This window comes from Pan troglodytes, chromosome 6 (assembly GCF_028858775.2).
Source record: "Pan troglodytes isolate AG18354 chromosome 6, NHGRI_mPanTro3-v2.0_pri, whole genome shotgun sequence".
NCBI classification, from domain to species: Eukaryota; Metazoa; Chordata; class Mammalia; order Primates; family Hominidae; genus Pan; species Pan troglodytes.
In genome coordinates, this window is record NC_072404.2 from 100,902,853 (window position 1) to 100,919,926 (window position 17,074).

Below are 17,074 nucleotides of genomic sequence, written 5' to 3' on the forward strand. Positions count from 1 at the left end.
ATCCTTATTTATTTTTCTTCTAGGCAAAACTAGACCACATTTTGCAGCTTCCCCTGAAGTTAGTGGAAGCCGTATCAATGAGTTCTGGCCAACAGAATGTAGGCAGAGGTGATGCTAAGGCACTTCTTGAACTAGTCCCTAAACCAACCTCCTTTGTGGTCCTCCATGAGCTCTCTCTTTCTCCATTTACCAGCCTAATGCAGCAAAGGACAAACACTAAACAATAGCAGAATCATGCTATAAATGGCACCTGAGGCCCTGAATAACTGTGTAGAGAAGAACACACACAACTGCCATTCCTTCCCCTCCTTACCCTTATTGGACTGTACTGTGAGCAAGAAAGCAACTCTCCTTGTCTCAAACTTACCCCAAATATCAGTGGCTTGTTACAACCATTTTCCTGATTAATAAAATGGACTTCCCTTGTGTTCAGGAAGATTCACTGGGTACCAGTGGAATAATTAGTGCAGTGAGTGCCAGGACACAAATTTAAAAATAAATTACCATAGCGTATGGCTTCTAGGTAGATGCCAATTATATCTTCCTTCTGAAGTAGGAAAATTTGAGCTTATTGTTGTTGAGAAATATTTTTTTTTCTTCCCATCTTCCTGTGTTCCTTCCTGAATAATAACGCTGACCTTCCTTGAGAGGCAGGGCTCTTTCTATCCACCTTTGTGGCCTGATGAGACCCCGTGGCTGTGTGCAGGGCATTCTACAACCACTCAGTGGTTTTCGGCTGAATGAATTCAAACAAAAAGAATGTGGTGATGCAGGCAGTAATCTCAGCCCCTTGGGTTCCTTGGCCTTTCACAGAGAGCTTATGTCCACAGCCAAAGCACTTAGGATTCAAAACCCCTATGAGTGTATAGTGTACGGGAGGGAGGAAATGACTTAAAACAGATGAGGGTTTTAAGTTCAGCCTGTGCTCAACAGTTAAATTCAATTTAAAGACTTCCCAAAACCTTTCTGAAATTACAAAAGGGCCATGAGAAATCAGTTTCTTTCTTTTGTGGTTGCAGATTTAATTCTGCAGTTCATGAAGTTATGTCAAAGTGGTTGCATAACACTGCAAGCTGTCACTGATGGAAATGAGGATGATTTCTTCTTTTTGTTAAATAACTAGAGTTACCCCACAAACATTCAGTCCCCACTATTGTGTTAGACGTATGACCATGATTCCTGCCCCCAGAGAATTCTAAATGTGGAGAAACATCCATTGAAAATTTTGAAAATGCCTTAGAAAGGAAAATGCTAATGGTAGAACTGGTGCCTCAGAGGTTAAACTTGAAAAGCCCATCCCTGGAAGGAAAGGCTTGAAAGTCTGAAGAAAATACTTGGGTAAAGTTACAGAACTGAGAGGGCTGCTGGTGACTGGAGACACCTTCTCCGATCACATTCCCTGCCTCTGCACGGTCAGCACCACAGAAAATCTGCCTGCTCCTAAATTGTTCCTCACAACCCAAATGAAGGTTTAGGATTACAACCTGGGAGACAGCCAGCTCTAGCATCCTGAACCCCTTTATCCCTACTTGGTGTGCTGTACTATTTTTTCTTTAATACCAAAGGGTCTAAGCTTAGATGTTAGAAATATGGTTCCCATCCCATAAGTCATTAGTAATATGACCTTGAGCAAGTCCCTTCTCTAATTTGTATTCTATGAACTGAAGGGTCTATTACATGAAGGCACATAATAAATGTGTTAATTTGAAATCCCCTAACTGCTCCATAATTTGTAACATCATTTAAAATGGAAAAGCTCTGTTAGAATACTGCTCCCTAACCTGGGAGTACATGAAAATCACCGAAAAAGAGGTTTTCTTAGTTGTGATAGGGACAGGAGGCAGGGGAATTCTGGGAAGAAGAGGGTGGGTCCCCAGTGAGGGCCCCACTCTCAAGCCTGGAACTGCCGCTCAAAATGAGAACATGCATTCCTGTTTTCCTGCTCAAATGTTGCCTTTTCCAAAACCACCCATGGGCCACCTGGCCCCAGATCCTGTGCCCATAAAAACCCCAGGCTCCACCAACAGAAAGCAGAGAAGAGAAGCAGCAGCTGGACGTCTGTGACTACAGTTGGATGTCAGAGAGAGGCAGCTTAATTTCAGAGGGTTGGCTTGATGGTGTTGCTTCAGAGAGGAGTCTGGTGGGAGACAGCTGGACTCTGAGGGATCACTTTCCCACTCCATCCCCTTTCAGCTCCCCTTCCTGTTGACAGCCACTTTCATTGGCAATAAAATCCTCCCTATTCACCACTCTTCAATTCGTTTGTGCAAGCTGATTCCTCCTGGATGCCGAATAAGAGCTCAGGTGCCACGGGTGTGGATGCTAAAGGCTGTCACACAGAACCTCTGCCCATGCTGGTGGAGAGCAACTGCCTCACACAAAAAGGCAGAGGGCCCACTAAGCTGTTTAACATTTAAGCCATTTGTGGACAGCAAAGTTAAAAGAGCACAGTAACATATACCCTCTGGGGCTTCAGGGTTGCAGGCACCCACTAGATGCTGCCATGGGGCCCCACATGGAGTTTGCCCCAGCTGGCACCCAAAACTGCTCACTGCAGCTCCTGCACCCACTCACCTGGGCACTCCCTCCCACAAGGGGTGAAGCACAATGGGTCCAAGTGAGGGGAGTTTGCCCCTGCCAATGCCGAAGCAGCCAGCTAGATCCAGCACCAGTCCACTCCAGTTCCCGTGAGGGGGTCAGGGAAATTTCTTGCTTCAGTTGCCTTTTTGTTTGTTTGTTTGTTAAGATATAACTAACACACAATAAAATGCACAAATCTTTTTTTTTTTTTTTTTTTTTTGCTGGAGTGCAGTGGCATGATCTTGGCTCACTGCAAACTCCGCCTCCCAGGTTCAAGCCATTCTCCTGCCTCAGCCTCCTGAGTAGCTGGGACTACAGGTGCCTGCCACCATGCCCGGCTAATTTTTTGTACTTTTAGTAGAGATGGGGTTTCACCGTGTTAGCCAGGATGGTCTGTATCTCCTGACCTCATGATTCACCCATCTCAGCCTCCCAAAGTGCTGGGATTACAGGCATGAGCCACCACACCCAGCCTAAAATGCACAATTCTTAAGTAGAGTCAATGTGTTTTGACAAATGTATACACCTGTGGAACTATCACCTCACTCCAAACAAAGCATTGCTAAAGAAGTTTCCCTTGTGCAACTGCCTAGTTAATCTCTTCTGACCCACAGTCAAACACCCTTTGACTTCTGTCACTATTTAAGTGGAATTAAAAGTCTGTATTCCTTAGTATCCGGCTTCTTTCACTCATAGTATCTATGAAATTCAGTCATTCATTTCTTTTTATTGTTTAGTAGTATTCCATTGGATGAATATCTTGCTATAGACAGAATGGTGTCCCCCAAATTTCATATGTTGAAGTCCTGTTCCCAATGTGATTGAATTTGGAGATAGGGATTTTAGAAGTTAATTAAGATTTGATGAGGTCACAAAGGTAGGGTCCTAATCCAATATAATTTGTGGCCTTGTAAGAAGAGGAAGAGATTCTCTCTCTCTCCTCTCCCATCATGTATGCACCAAGGAAAGGCCATGTGAGGACATAACAAGAGAGTGGTCATCTACAAGCCAAGAAGAAAGCCCTCCCCAGGAACTGAATTAACCAAGACCTTGATCTTGGACTTCACAGCCTCCAGAATTGTGAGAAATAAATTTTTGTTGTTTAGACCACTCAGTCTATGGTATTTTATTATGCCCAAGCTGACTAAGACAATACTACGATCTGTTTATCCATTCATTTGTTGATGGACATTTCAATTGTTTCTAGTTTTGCCTATGATTAATATAGCTATTAAAAATATTTGCATATAGGTTATTGTAAAATCATGTTTTCATTTGTCTTAGATAAATACCTAAGAGTAGAATTGTTGTGTCATGTAGTAAGTATATATGTAACCTTATTTTAAAAGCTGCTAATTTTTTAAAGTAGCTGTACCATTTTACATTCCAACCAGAAACATTTGAGAGTCCTAGTTGCTCCACATCCTCATCAACATTTAGCATATTACGATATTTTGTTTCAGCTATTCTTATGGGTGTGAAGCATTATTGCATGATGGTTTTAATTTGCATTTTTCTCTGAGGACCTATTGGTGATAAGCACTTTTTCATATGCATATTGGTCATTTGTATATCATTTCTTGTGAATTGTCTGTTCAGGTCTTTTGCCTATTTCTCTATTGGGTTCATTGTCTTTTTATTGTAGAATGATATGCATTCTGTATATATTCTGAATACAAGTGCTTTTTTAGGTATATGTATTACAAATATTTCCTTCCAGCCAATGGCCTGTATATTCATTCCCTTGACTGTGTCTTCTGATAAGCAGTAATTTTGATGAATTTTGATGAAATTTTGATATAAGTCCAATCTATCAGTGTTTTCATTCATGGTTATTCTTTCAGCATACAGTCTAAGAAATCTTTACCAACCTCATAGTCACCAAGATATTCTCTTTTGTTTTTTTCTAATAACTTCATAGTTTAGCTTCTATTCTTAAGTCTATGATTCATCTGTAATTTTATGATGATGGGATGCAGAAGATCAATTTTTTCCATGTAATTATCAAAAATTACCATGTAAGGGTCATTTTTTTCATATAATTATCCAGTTGTTCTAGCACCTTTTATTGAAAACGCTTTGCTTTCCCACATTAAATTGCATTACTTTGTTAAAAATGTATTAAATGTGTAAGTGTAGGTTGATTATTGTACTCTCTATTCTGCCCATTTATCTATTTGTCTGTCCTTACACCAATAACACACTATCCTAATAATAGTAGCTTTGTATAAATCTTAAAATTTGATTCTGTAAGTCCTCCAACTTTGTTCTTTTATAAAACTTATTTTGGCTATTGCAAGTCCTTTGAATTATTTCATAAATTTTAAAATTAGCTTGTCAATTTCTACAGAAAAGCCCACTGGGATTTCAAAATGACATCCTAATAATGATGCATCTTTCAACTCAATATATCTTTCTTTTTATTTGGAGAGCCTTGTTAAGTCCTCTCAACACTGTTTATTTTGATTACATATATGTTGTATAATTTTTGTTAAATTCAATCCTAAATATTTTCTGCTATGATGTTATTATAATTGGCACAGTTTTAAATTTTATTTCCCAGTTGTTCATTGCCAATTCATAGAAATAAAATTCACTTTTATACATTGACTGAAATCTTGCTAAATCACGTATTAGTTCTAGTAGGTTTCTTTGTTTTTTTTGTTTTTAATAGACTTTATTTTTAGAGCAGTTTTAGGTTCACAGCAAAACTGATGGAAGATACAGAGATGTACCATATACTGCCTGCCCCAAAACATGCACAGTCTCCCCCATTATCAGCATCTCCCTCCGGAGTGGTACATTTGTTACAATATCAATGAACCTACATTCATACATTATCACTCAGCACCCATAGATTATATTAGGGCTCACTCCTGGTGATGTATCCATTCTTGGTAGGTTTGAAACCAATCTATAATGGCATGTATCTACCATTATAGTATCATACAGAGTAGTTTTATGTCCCTAAGATTCCTCTGTGCACCACATCATCCTTCTCTCCGTATGTCCTACCACCTAGCAATCACTGTTATTTTTACGGTCTCTATAGTTTTGCCATTTCCAGAATGCCATATAGTTAGATTCACACAGCATGTAGCCTTTTCAAATTGGCTTTTTTCATTTGGTAATATGCATCTAAGTTTCTTTCACATCTTTTCATGGTTTTATTGCTTATTTCTTTTTAGCACTGAATAATATTCCATTGTCTGTATGTAACACAGAATTTATCCATTCATCTACTTAAGGATTCAACTCAAAATGAATTAGAGACTTAAATCTAGACCTGAAAGCATAAAATTCTTAGGAAAAAAATAGGAAAAAGTCTTCTTAACCTTGGCCTTGGCAATAATTTTTCTATTATTGCTTATGATAATAGATAAGCACAGGCATCAAAACCAAGTTAAACAAGTGGGACTACATCAAGCTAAACAGCTTCTGCACGACAAAGGAAACAATGAACAAATGAAAAGGCAACCTATGGAACGCTAGAAAATATTTGTAAACCATATATCTAGTAAAGGTTAATATCCAAAATATATAAGGAATTCACACAACTCAATAGCAAAAGTACAAATAACCCAATTTAAAAATGGGCAAAGGACCCGAATAGGCATTTTTCCAAATAAGACATCCAAATGACCAACAGGTATATGAAAAGGTGTTCAATATCACTAATCATCAGAGAAATGCAAATCAAAAGCACAGGGAGCTATCACCTCATGCCTGTTAAAATGGCTATTATAAAAAAGACAGGAGATAACAAGTGTTAGAGATGATGTGACACAAAGGTAATCCTTGTATAATATTGGTTGGAATGTAAATTGGTACAGCTATTATGTAAGACAGTATGGTCGTTCCTCAAAAAATCCAAAATAAAACTGCCATATGATATAGCAATCCCACTTTGGGGTATATATCCAAAGGAAATTACAAGAGTATCTAAAAGAGATAACTGCATCCCACATTCATTGCAGCACTGTTCACAATACCCAAGGTATGGAGACAACCTAAGTGTTCATCAATAGATAAATGGACAAAAACATTATGGTATATGTGTATATACATATATACACATACACATAATGAAATACCATTCAGCCATAAAAAAGAAAATCTTGCCATTTGTAACAACATGAATGAACCTGGAGGACATTATGCTAAGTGAAATAAGCCAGACATAGAAAGACAAATACTACATGATCTCACTTATATGTGGAATCTAAAAAAGTCAAACTCTGAGAAGCAGAGAGTAGAATGGTGATTACCATGCGCTGGGGTGTGGGGAAAATGTTGGTCAAAGGGTACAAAGTTTCAGTTACTCAGGATGAATATTTTCTGGAGATCAAATGTATACGATAATGACTATGGTTAAGAATACTGTATTGTATACTAGACATTTTCTGGAAGAACAGATCTTGATTGTTCTTACCAAAAAAAAAAAAGGTAACTTTGTAAGGTGATTGATATATTAATTAGTTTGGTTGTGGTCATCATTTCACAATATATATGTATAACAAAACACCATGTTGTATACTTTAAATATATACAATTTTTATCTGTCAATTATACCTTAATGAAGCAATGGTAGGGGAAAGAATTTACACTTGGTTCTTTTGTAGCAGTTTTCATTTCTTTCCTAAAATACCCCACCTGTCAATTTTGATATCTATATTTTATAAATTCTTTTATACATTTATAATATTTGTTTAAGGTCCTTGTTGATTAATTCTTAAAAACCAGTCATCTGTCTGCTTTCATTTATTATGCTCTCTCTTGATTATAGGCCACACTTCCCTGCTTCTTCACATCTTATAATTACTATTATATTCTGAACATTGTGTAAAATAAAACTTTGGAGACCAAGTATATTGTTTTATTTTGTTTATTTTCCTTTCCTCTGTATGGTGGTCATAGTAAGATATTAATGATTCAAATATCTTCTAAAGTTAACTTTAGATGGGATTGGGTCATAGCTTTAATCAGATTGATTTCATCTTTGATTAGCATAACCCCTCAAATTGATTTAACACTATAATTTCCATATGGCTATTTGTGTATTACAATTTCATTGAGAGACCCATGATAACTTGCTCTACAGTCTTGAAAAGCAAATAGTTCCAAGAATTCTTCTGATCACAGCTTTTGGTCAGAACAAGAGCATCAACCACAATGTGAATATGTTGAACATCTACTATGTTATGGCATGAAATTATGTGGTGGGGATATGGACATTCCCTGCCCTCAAGGGCCATTAAAATCTAGCTGGGGAGACAGGGAAGATACCTAAAAATGTAAATAATGTGGTAAAGAAGAATTTTAAAAATATGCCAAATAGCTGGGACCAGCAGTAAATGTAGCTCTCTAAAAAAGCAGTCACAGAAGGCTCTGGTGAGTAGAAAAGATTTCATGTGGGAGATGAGACTTAAGAAAATGTAAGGTAAATTAGACAGGTTCAGGGAGGCCTTTTTGAAAAAGGGAATGTCATGAACATAACATGGTGCATATTTGAGAGGAGAAGGCTAGAAGATTACAAAGATTAGGAGATGTTATATTTTGGAGGGTCTAGGAATTTGGCTTTGCATGGGCATTAATGCAAATCCAAAGTCCTAGTATCAATGCAGTAGACATGGAATCAGAGCCAGACTATGAAAACATTGATTTTACAGTAATCTGTGAATAGTGACCATGCTTATTTGCCCTCAGACCCATTTTTTTTGCCCTCCCCCTGTTCTGTATCATGGTGGGGCTAACCCCACTGGATCTACATAGCTACTGGTTCTATTTGACCTGTAAAATTGAGGAGTGGGAATGAGGATTAAGATGGCAGACAGCAGACAGCACTAGCTTGCAGCTCCCACTTGGATGGACAAAGCAGTGTGTGGAGACTCGCATCGTGAATTTTTGCTCCAAGAACTACCACAGGAACATACCAGGAAACCCGAGAGAACCCAGAGACCCTTTGAAGGAACTGTGATAACCACTGCAGGCTCCCTGAGATGCCGAAAAACTGTGAATCTGCTTGCTTTCTCAATGAGAAGGCTTGTGGTTTGGGGCAAGTTTTCAGCCCTGGTCACTAGCTGCCTGGAAATAGACTCGGTATTATTGGGGGGGACAGTGGGAGTGAGGCCAGCCTTTAGGACTGTGGGCTACATGGGAGTGGGGTGAGTCTGTGACTGCCAGCTTTCCCTCACTTCTTTGGTGACCTGTGTGACTCAGCAGAGACAGCCATAATCTCCCTGGGAATATCACTCCATTGGACTGGGAACCACACCACCATCCCCCACAGCAGCTGCAGCAAGCCCCGCCCAAGATGAGGCTGAGCTCAGACAGGCCTATCCCTGCCCCAACCTGCTGGTCTTTCTCTATCCACCCTGGTAGCCAAAGGAAAAGGTCATAATCTCTTCGGAGCTCTGTGGCCCTACCCACTGCTTGCGAAACCTGAATACTTAACCAAGTATCCCTAGGGCGAATTTGAATCCTCCTTATAGGACTGGAGCTGATGCACTCTTGAAAGTGCCACCTCCTGGCTGGAGGGCAATCAACCTTAAAACCAGTGCACTAAACAGAAACACAACCAAGGACCCTCACCAGAGTCCACTTCACTCCGCTGCTATCTCCACTGGAGCAGGTGCTGGTATCCATGGCTGCAAGACCTGAAGACAGATTACATCACAGGACTCTTTGCAGACACTCCCCAGTACCAGCTCAGAGCCCAGTAGCTCCTCTGGGTGGCTAAACCCAGAAGAGAAAAAACAATCACTACAATATGGCTCACAGGAAGCCCCATTTGTAAGTGAAAAGGGAGGACAACACATCAAGGGAGCACCCTGTGTGAAAAAAGAATCTGATCAGCAGCCCTTGAATCCCAGATTGCCCCTCTGACATAGTCTACCCAAATGAGAAGGAACCAAGAAAACAATTCTGGTATATGATTAAACAAGGTTCTTTAACATCCCCAAAAGATCATACCAGCTAACCAGCAATGGATCCAAACCTAGAAGAAATCTCTGAATTGCCAGAAAAAGAATTCAGAAGGGTGATTGTTAAGCTAATCAAGGAGGCACCAGGGAAATATGAAGTCCAACTTAAAGAAATCAAAAACATGCTACAGGGTATGAAAGGAAAATTCTTCAGTGAAATAGACAGCATAAATAAAAAACAATCACAACTTCTGGAAATCAAGGACACACTTAGAGAAATGCAAAATGCACTGGAAACCCTCAGCAATAGAATTGGACTAGCAGAAGAAATAACTTCAGAGCTCGAACGCAAGGCTTTTGAATTAACCCAACCTGCCCAAGACAAAGAAAAAAGAATTTTAAAAAATGAACATTGGGAGGCTGAGGCGGGTGGATCACGAGGTCAGGAGATCGAGACCATCCTGGCTAATATGGTGAAACCCCGTCTCTACTAAAAATACAAAAAATTAGCCAGGCGTGGTGGCAGGCGCCTGTAGTCCCAGCTACTCGGGAGGCTGAGGCAGGAGAATGGCGTGAACCCGGGAAGCGGAGCTTGCAGTGAGCCGAGATCTCGCCACTGCACTCCAGCCTGGGTGACACAGCGAGACTCTGTCTCAAAAAAAAAAAAAAAAAAAAAAAAAAGGAACAAAGCCTCCCAGAAGTTTGAGACTATGTTATACGTCCAAACCCGAAGAAGAGAAATCTAAAAGTTTGGAAAACATATTTGAGGGAACGGTCTAGGAAAACTTCCCAGCCTTGCTAGATATCTAGACATCCAAATACAAGAATCTGAAAGAACACCTGGGAAATTCATCACAAAAGGATCATCACCTAGGCAAATAGTAATCAGGTTATCTAAAGCCAAGACAAATGGAAGAATCTTAAGAGCTGTGAGGCAAAAGCATCAGGTAACCTATAAAGGAAAACCTATCAGATTAACAGCAGATTTCTAAGCAGAAACCCTACAAGCTAGAAGGGACTGGGGTCCTACTTTTAGCCTCCTTAAACAAAACACTTATCAGCTGAGAATTTTGTATCCAGTGAAACTAAGTCTCATAAATGAGGAAAGATACAGTCTTTTCCAGACAAACAAATGCTGAGAGAATTCACCATTACCAAACTAGAAATACAAGAACTGCTAAAAGGAGCTCAAAATCTTGAAACAAATCCTCAAAATACAACAAAATAGAACCTCCTTAAAACATAAATCTTACAGGACCTATATAACAATAACACAGTGAAAACAACACACAAGATATTCAGGCAACAAATAGCATGATGGATAGAATAATACCTCACATCTCAATACTAATATTGAATGTAAATGGCCTAAATGCTCCACTTAAGAGATTCAAAATGGCAGAATGGATAAGAATTTACCGACTATGTTTCTGCTATCTTCAGGAGACTTACCTAACACATAAGGACCCATATAAATTTAAGGTAAAGTGGTGGAAAAAGATATTCCATGGAAATGGACACCAAAAGTGAGCAGGAGTAGCTATGCTTATATCAGACAAAACAAACTTTAAAGCAACAGCAGTTAAAAAAGACAAAGAGAGACATTATACAATGATAAAAGGACTAGTCCAACAGGAAAACACCACAATTCTAAATATATATGCACCTAACACTGGAGCTTCCAAATTTATAAAACAATTACTACTAGACCTAAGAAATGAGATAGACAGCAACACAATAATAGTGGGGGACTTCAATACTCCACTGACAGCACTAGATGGGTCATCAAGACAGAAAGTCAACAAAGAAACGATGGATTTAAACTATACCCTACAACAAATGGGCTTAACAGATATTTACAGAACATTCTACCCATCATCTGCAGAATATACATTCTATTCATCAGCACATGGAACATTCTCCAAGATAGGCCATATGATAGGCCACAAAATAAGTCTCAGTAAATTTAAGAAAATCAAAATTATATCAAGTCCTCTCTCAGACCACAGTGGAATAAAATTGGAAATCAACTCCAAAAGGAATCCTCAAAAACCATGCAAATACAGGGAAATTAAATAACCTGCTCCCGAATGATCATTGGGTCAACAATGGAATCAAGATGGAAATTTAAAAATTCTTTGAACTGAATAATAGTGACACAACCTATAAAGACCTCTGGGATACAGCAAAAGTGGTGCTAAGAGGAAAGTTAAATATAATTAAACACCTACATCAAAAAGTTTGAAAGAGAACAAACAGACAGTCTAAGGTCACACCTCACAGAACTGGTGAAACAAGAACAATCCAAACCCAAACCTAGCAGAAAAAAAGAAACAATGAAGATCAAAGCAGAACAAAATGAAATTTAAACAAAAAAATACAAAAGACAAATGAAACAAAAACTTGGTTCTTTGAAAACATAAATAAAATTGATAGACCATTAACGAGATTAACCAAGCAAAGAGAGAAGATCCAATAAACTCAATTACGAGTGATACAGGAGATACTACAACGAATACCACAGAAATACAAAAGATCATTCAAAGCTACTATGAACACCTTCATGTGCATAAACTAGAAAACCTAGAGGCGATGGATAAATTCCTGGAAATATACTACTCTCCTAGATTAAACCAAGAAGATTAGAATCTCTGAACAGACCAATAACAAGCAGCAATATTGAAATGGTAATTTTAAAATTGCCAAGAAAAAAGTCCAGAACCAGACAGATTCAGAGCTGAATTCTTTCAGACATTCAACGAATTTGTATCAATCTTATTGACACTATTCCAAAAGATAAAGAAAGAGGGAATCCTCCCTAAATCATTCTATGAAGCCAGCATCACCCTAATACCAAAACCAGGGCAGGACATAACAAGAACAACAACAAAACCACAGACCAATATCCCTGATGAACATAGATGCAAAAATCTTCAAAAAAAAATACTAGCAAATAGTGTATCAAAAAGATAATCCACCAAGATCAAGTGGGTTTCATACCAGGGATGCAGGGAGGGTTTAGCATCTGCAAATCAATAAATGTGATACACCACATAAACAGAATTTAAAACAAAAATCACACAATCATCTCAATAGATGCAGAAAAGACATTTGACAAAATCCAGCATTCCTTTTTTATTAAAATCCTCAGCTAAATTGGCATAGAAGGGACATATCTTAAGGTAATAAAAGCCACCTATGACAAACACAGAGCCAACATTATACTGAACGGGAAAAAGTTGAAAGCGTTCCCCCTGAGAACTGGAACAAGACAAGGACGCCCACTTTGACCACTTATATTTAACATAGTACCAGAAGTCCTAGCCAGAGCAATCAAGCGAGAAAGAAATAAAGGGCATCCAAATCGGTAAAGAGGAAGTCAAACTGTTGCTGTTTGCTGAAGGTTTGATCGTATACCTAGAAAACACTAAAGACTCATCCAAAAAGCTCCTAGAACTGGTAAATGAATTCAGCAAAGTTTCAAGATGCAAAATTGGTGTATACCAAATGGTAGCACTGCTATACACCAAGAGTGATCAAGCTGAGAATCAAATCCAGAACTCAACCCATTTCACAATATCTCCAAGAAAATAAAATACTTAGAAATATACCTAACCAAGGACGTGAAAGACCTCTCTAAAGAAAACTATAAAACTCTGCTGAAAGAAATCATAGACAACACAAACAAACGGAAACACATCTTATGCCCATGGATGGGTAGAATCAATATTGTGAAAATGACCATAACTTCAAAAGCAGCGTTGCAATTTTCATCAAAGTAGCACCATCATTCTTCACAGAACTAGAAAGAACAATCCTAAAATTCATATGGAACCGAAAAAGAGCCCACATAGCCAAAGCAAGACTAAGTAAAAAGAACAAATCTGGAGGCATCACATTATCCAACTTCAAGCTATATTCTAAAGCCCTAGTCACTAAAACAGCATGGCACTGGCATAAAAACAGGCACACAGACCAATGGAACAAAACAGAGGACCCAGAAATAAAGCCAAATACTTACAGCCAACTGATCTTTGACAAAGCCAACAAAAACATAAAGTGGGGAAAGGACACCCTACTTAATAAATGATGCTGGGGTAATTGACAAGCCATATGTAGAAGAATGAAACTGGATCCTCATCTCTTGCCTTATATAAAAATCAACTCAAGATGGATCAAAGACTTAAATCTAAGACCTGAAGCCATAAAGATTCTAGAAGATAACAACGGAGAAACCCTTCTAGACACTGGCTTAGACAAAGACTTCATGACCAAGAACTCAAAAGCAAATGCAACAACAACAAAGATAAATAAACGGGACTTAATTAAACTAAAAAGCTTCTGTACAGCAAAAGAAATAATCAGCAGAGTAAACAGACAATTCATAGAGTTGGAGAAAATCTTTATAATCTATACATCTGACAAAAGATTAATATCCAGAATCTACAAAGAACTCAAACAAATCAGAAAGAAAAAAACAATCCTAATCAAAAAGTGGGCTAAGGACATGAACAGACAATTCTCAAAAGAAGATATACAAATGGTCAACAAACATATGGAAAAATGTTCAACATCACTATGATCAGGGAAATGCAAATCAAAACCACAATGCGAAACCACCTTGCTTCTGCAAGAATGGCCATAATTAAAACATCAAAAAATAATACATGTTGGTGGGGAACACTTTTACACTGTTGGTGGGAATGTAAACTAATAAGTACAACACTATGGAAAACAGTGTGGAGATTCCTTAAAGAACTAAAAGTAGATCTACCATTTGATCCAGCAATTCCACTACCCAGAGGAAAAGAAGTTATTATACGAAAAAGATACTTGCACTCACATGTTTATAGCAGCACAATTCACAATTGCAAAAATATGGAACCAGCCCAAATGTCCATCAATCAATGAGTGGAGAAATAGAGAAGAAAGAAAAGAAAAGAAGAGAGGGAAAAAAAGGAAAGGAAAGGAAAGGAAAAGAGGGAGGGAAGGAGGAAGGAAGGAAGGAAGGAAAAGAAAGAAAATGTGGTGTATAAAAAGCCATAAAAAGGAATGAAGTAATGGCATTTGCAGCAACCTGGATGGAATTGGAGACTATTACCCTTTTTTTTTTTTTTTTTTTTTTTTTGAGACGGAGTCTCGCTTTGTCACCCAGGCTGGAGTGCAATGGCGTGATTGATCTCAGCTCACTGCAACCTCCGCCTCCCGCGTTCCAGCGATTCTCCTGCCTCAGCCTCCTGAGTAGCTGGTATTACAGGTGTGTGTCACCACGCCCAGCTAATTTTTGTATTTTTAGTAGAGACGGGGTTTCACCATGTTGGTCAGGCTGGTCTCGAACTCTTGATCTTGTGATCTGCCCGCCTCGGCCTCCCAAAGTGCTGGGATTACAGACGTGAGCCACCACACCTGGCCTGGAGACTATTATTCTAAGTAATGTAACTCAGGAATGGAAAACCAAACATCGTATGTTCTCACTGATATGTGGGAGCTAAGCTATGAGGATGCAAAGGCATAAGAATGATACATTGGACTCTGGGGACTTGGGGGAAAGGGTGGGGGCTGGCAAGGTATAAAAGACTACACATTGGGTACAGTGTACACTGCTTAGGTGATGGGTGCACCAAAATCTTAGAAATCACCACTAAAGAACTTATTCATGTGACCAAACACCACCTGTTCCTCAAAAACCTGTTAAAATAAACAAATTTTAAAAAAAGAAAAAAAAGATTGAGGAGTGAGTGGAAAGAAGCCAGGGTATATCTCCCCCTCCTTGTTTGCTCTGGATTTCTCCAGCAACAGCTAAATCGCTTTCTTGGCATGTCTTCCTAGCTACTCCTTGGTGGCCCTGGCCCGAGTTTGGGTAACACTGCCCTTCCCTTCTTCCCTCGGTTAAGGAGCTTAGCAGCTTCTTGGTATTACTAATCACTGGGTTACCTCATCAAGCTCTGGTAAACTCCTCATCCTCTTCCATGGCTGCTGTAATGAAGCACCTGCATTAAGTTCCTTCTGCTTTAAATAGCCACAATGGTTTCTAGCATTCTAATTGGATCTGGTTATATCTGGGAATATGATTATAAGTGATTTCCACTTTTATGTATCAACATTTTAGTTTTGTGTTTTGAAAATTTTATGACAGATATTAATTTTGCAATCATAATAAAACCAATTTTTAAATAAAAAGTAACATGAATGAGGTGTATTGGGTGGATTAAATTTAGGAGATATTTGATGCAAATTATGTAAGGCCTGAGTATGGGTAGTTCTGTGAATTGCAGTAATAGAAATCGAAGGGAAAGAAAATACTGACTCAATAAACCAAGAATAGAGGCAGCCACTAAAGCAGTGATTCCAAATCAAGGGAGAATATCAGAATCACCTGGGGAGCTTTATAAAAATATATGTTTGGGTCTCACCCCAGGCCAACTGAATCAAAATATTAGATGATGGGTTCAGGCATGACTATTTGGGAATGACTTCCTGAGTGGTTTGCATAAACTCCATCCTTATCCGTCACCCTCCCATCACCACTGAGAACCTTTAGCCATGAGGGAGCCACAAGGGAAACGAACAGGCTCACTAGGAGAGAGGCAGAGGAAGAAGCAGAAGTAAAAGGATGAGGAGTGAGAGAAAAAAAAAAAAAACCTTTACAAAGGAAAATAACATCCTATAAATTTATGTCTAGAAATTAACATTGAATAGAAAGATTTTATAAAAATGTTTCATGTTTGTCTAACATATTAGCTCTAAAAAGCACATTTCTCAAATATATTAAGATAGGGGAGGCTTTGGTGGAAGATAGTTTTAAACATAAAGATTTTGCTGCTTAAAAATACCAAATAAAAGAAAGGGACCCCATTCGGAGCAATGCGATTTTTCTTTTCCTTTTTTTTTTTTTTTTTTTTTTTAATTTTACTTTAAGTTCTGGGATACATGGGCTGAACATGCAGGTTTGTCACATAGGTATACATGTGCCATGGTGGTTGGAGCAATGTGATTTTTCTATACCCTGAAACTATAAAGAAGATGCAATAAACAACAGCATTTTAAATGCCAAATTTGAATGAATAAATAAATGACCTTCCCACGAGAAAGCAGGCTCCCTTGATATTTTAGCAAATAGAGTTGTAACTAACAGATTCCCTTATTCATGGAAAATGAAGCTTCATTAATATTGAACTTGTCAGTTATCTACATGAGTAACATAGATTTTTGTGCAAAGGGAGATGCACTTATTAGTATTTACCTCTTTGTATGGTACCCGTACCTGATAAATTAGCATAACCATACCCTGAGAATGACCCCGTATGGCAGATACACCTGAATGTGTGTTTGGAGTGCCAAACTAAGGAATCTGGGAGTAGCCAACCTGGAGATTCATTCCTTACCTATGAGAAACACCTGAACACCCAGTTCATTCCATGGAATGCAGGCCTACAGGAGATCGAGGCTCTCTTGTTTGGGTTAAATGAAGGTTGCCAGGTGGAGGTTTCTAGGGTGAGGGTGCTAAGTGAAATGCTATATAAACTGCACGCTTTTCACAAGCGGTGTGGTGCTCCTGCCCAGGCTGCTGC

At 38.6% G+C, this 17,074-nt stretch overlaps 1 protein-coding gene across 1 annotated transcript in view; it reads left to right on the forward strand.

The window, feature by feature from the left end:
- Positions 1-8,445: 8,445 nt before the first annotated feature.
- The window catches only part of LOC748594 (heterogeneous nuclear ribonucleoprotein A1-like), a 30,108-nt gene continuing 21,479 nt past the window's right edge, over positions 8,446-17,074 (forward strand). The window contains exons 1-2 of the mRNA XM_063815935.1: positions 8,446-8,744; positions 9,072-9,217. Of these exons, the coding sequence (XP_063672005.1) occupies positions 8,446-8,744; positions 9,072-9,217 (445 nt within the window). The remainder of the gene's footprint in view (positions 8,745-9,071; positions 9,218-17,074) is intronic.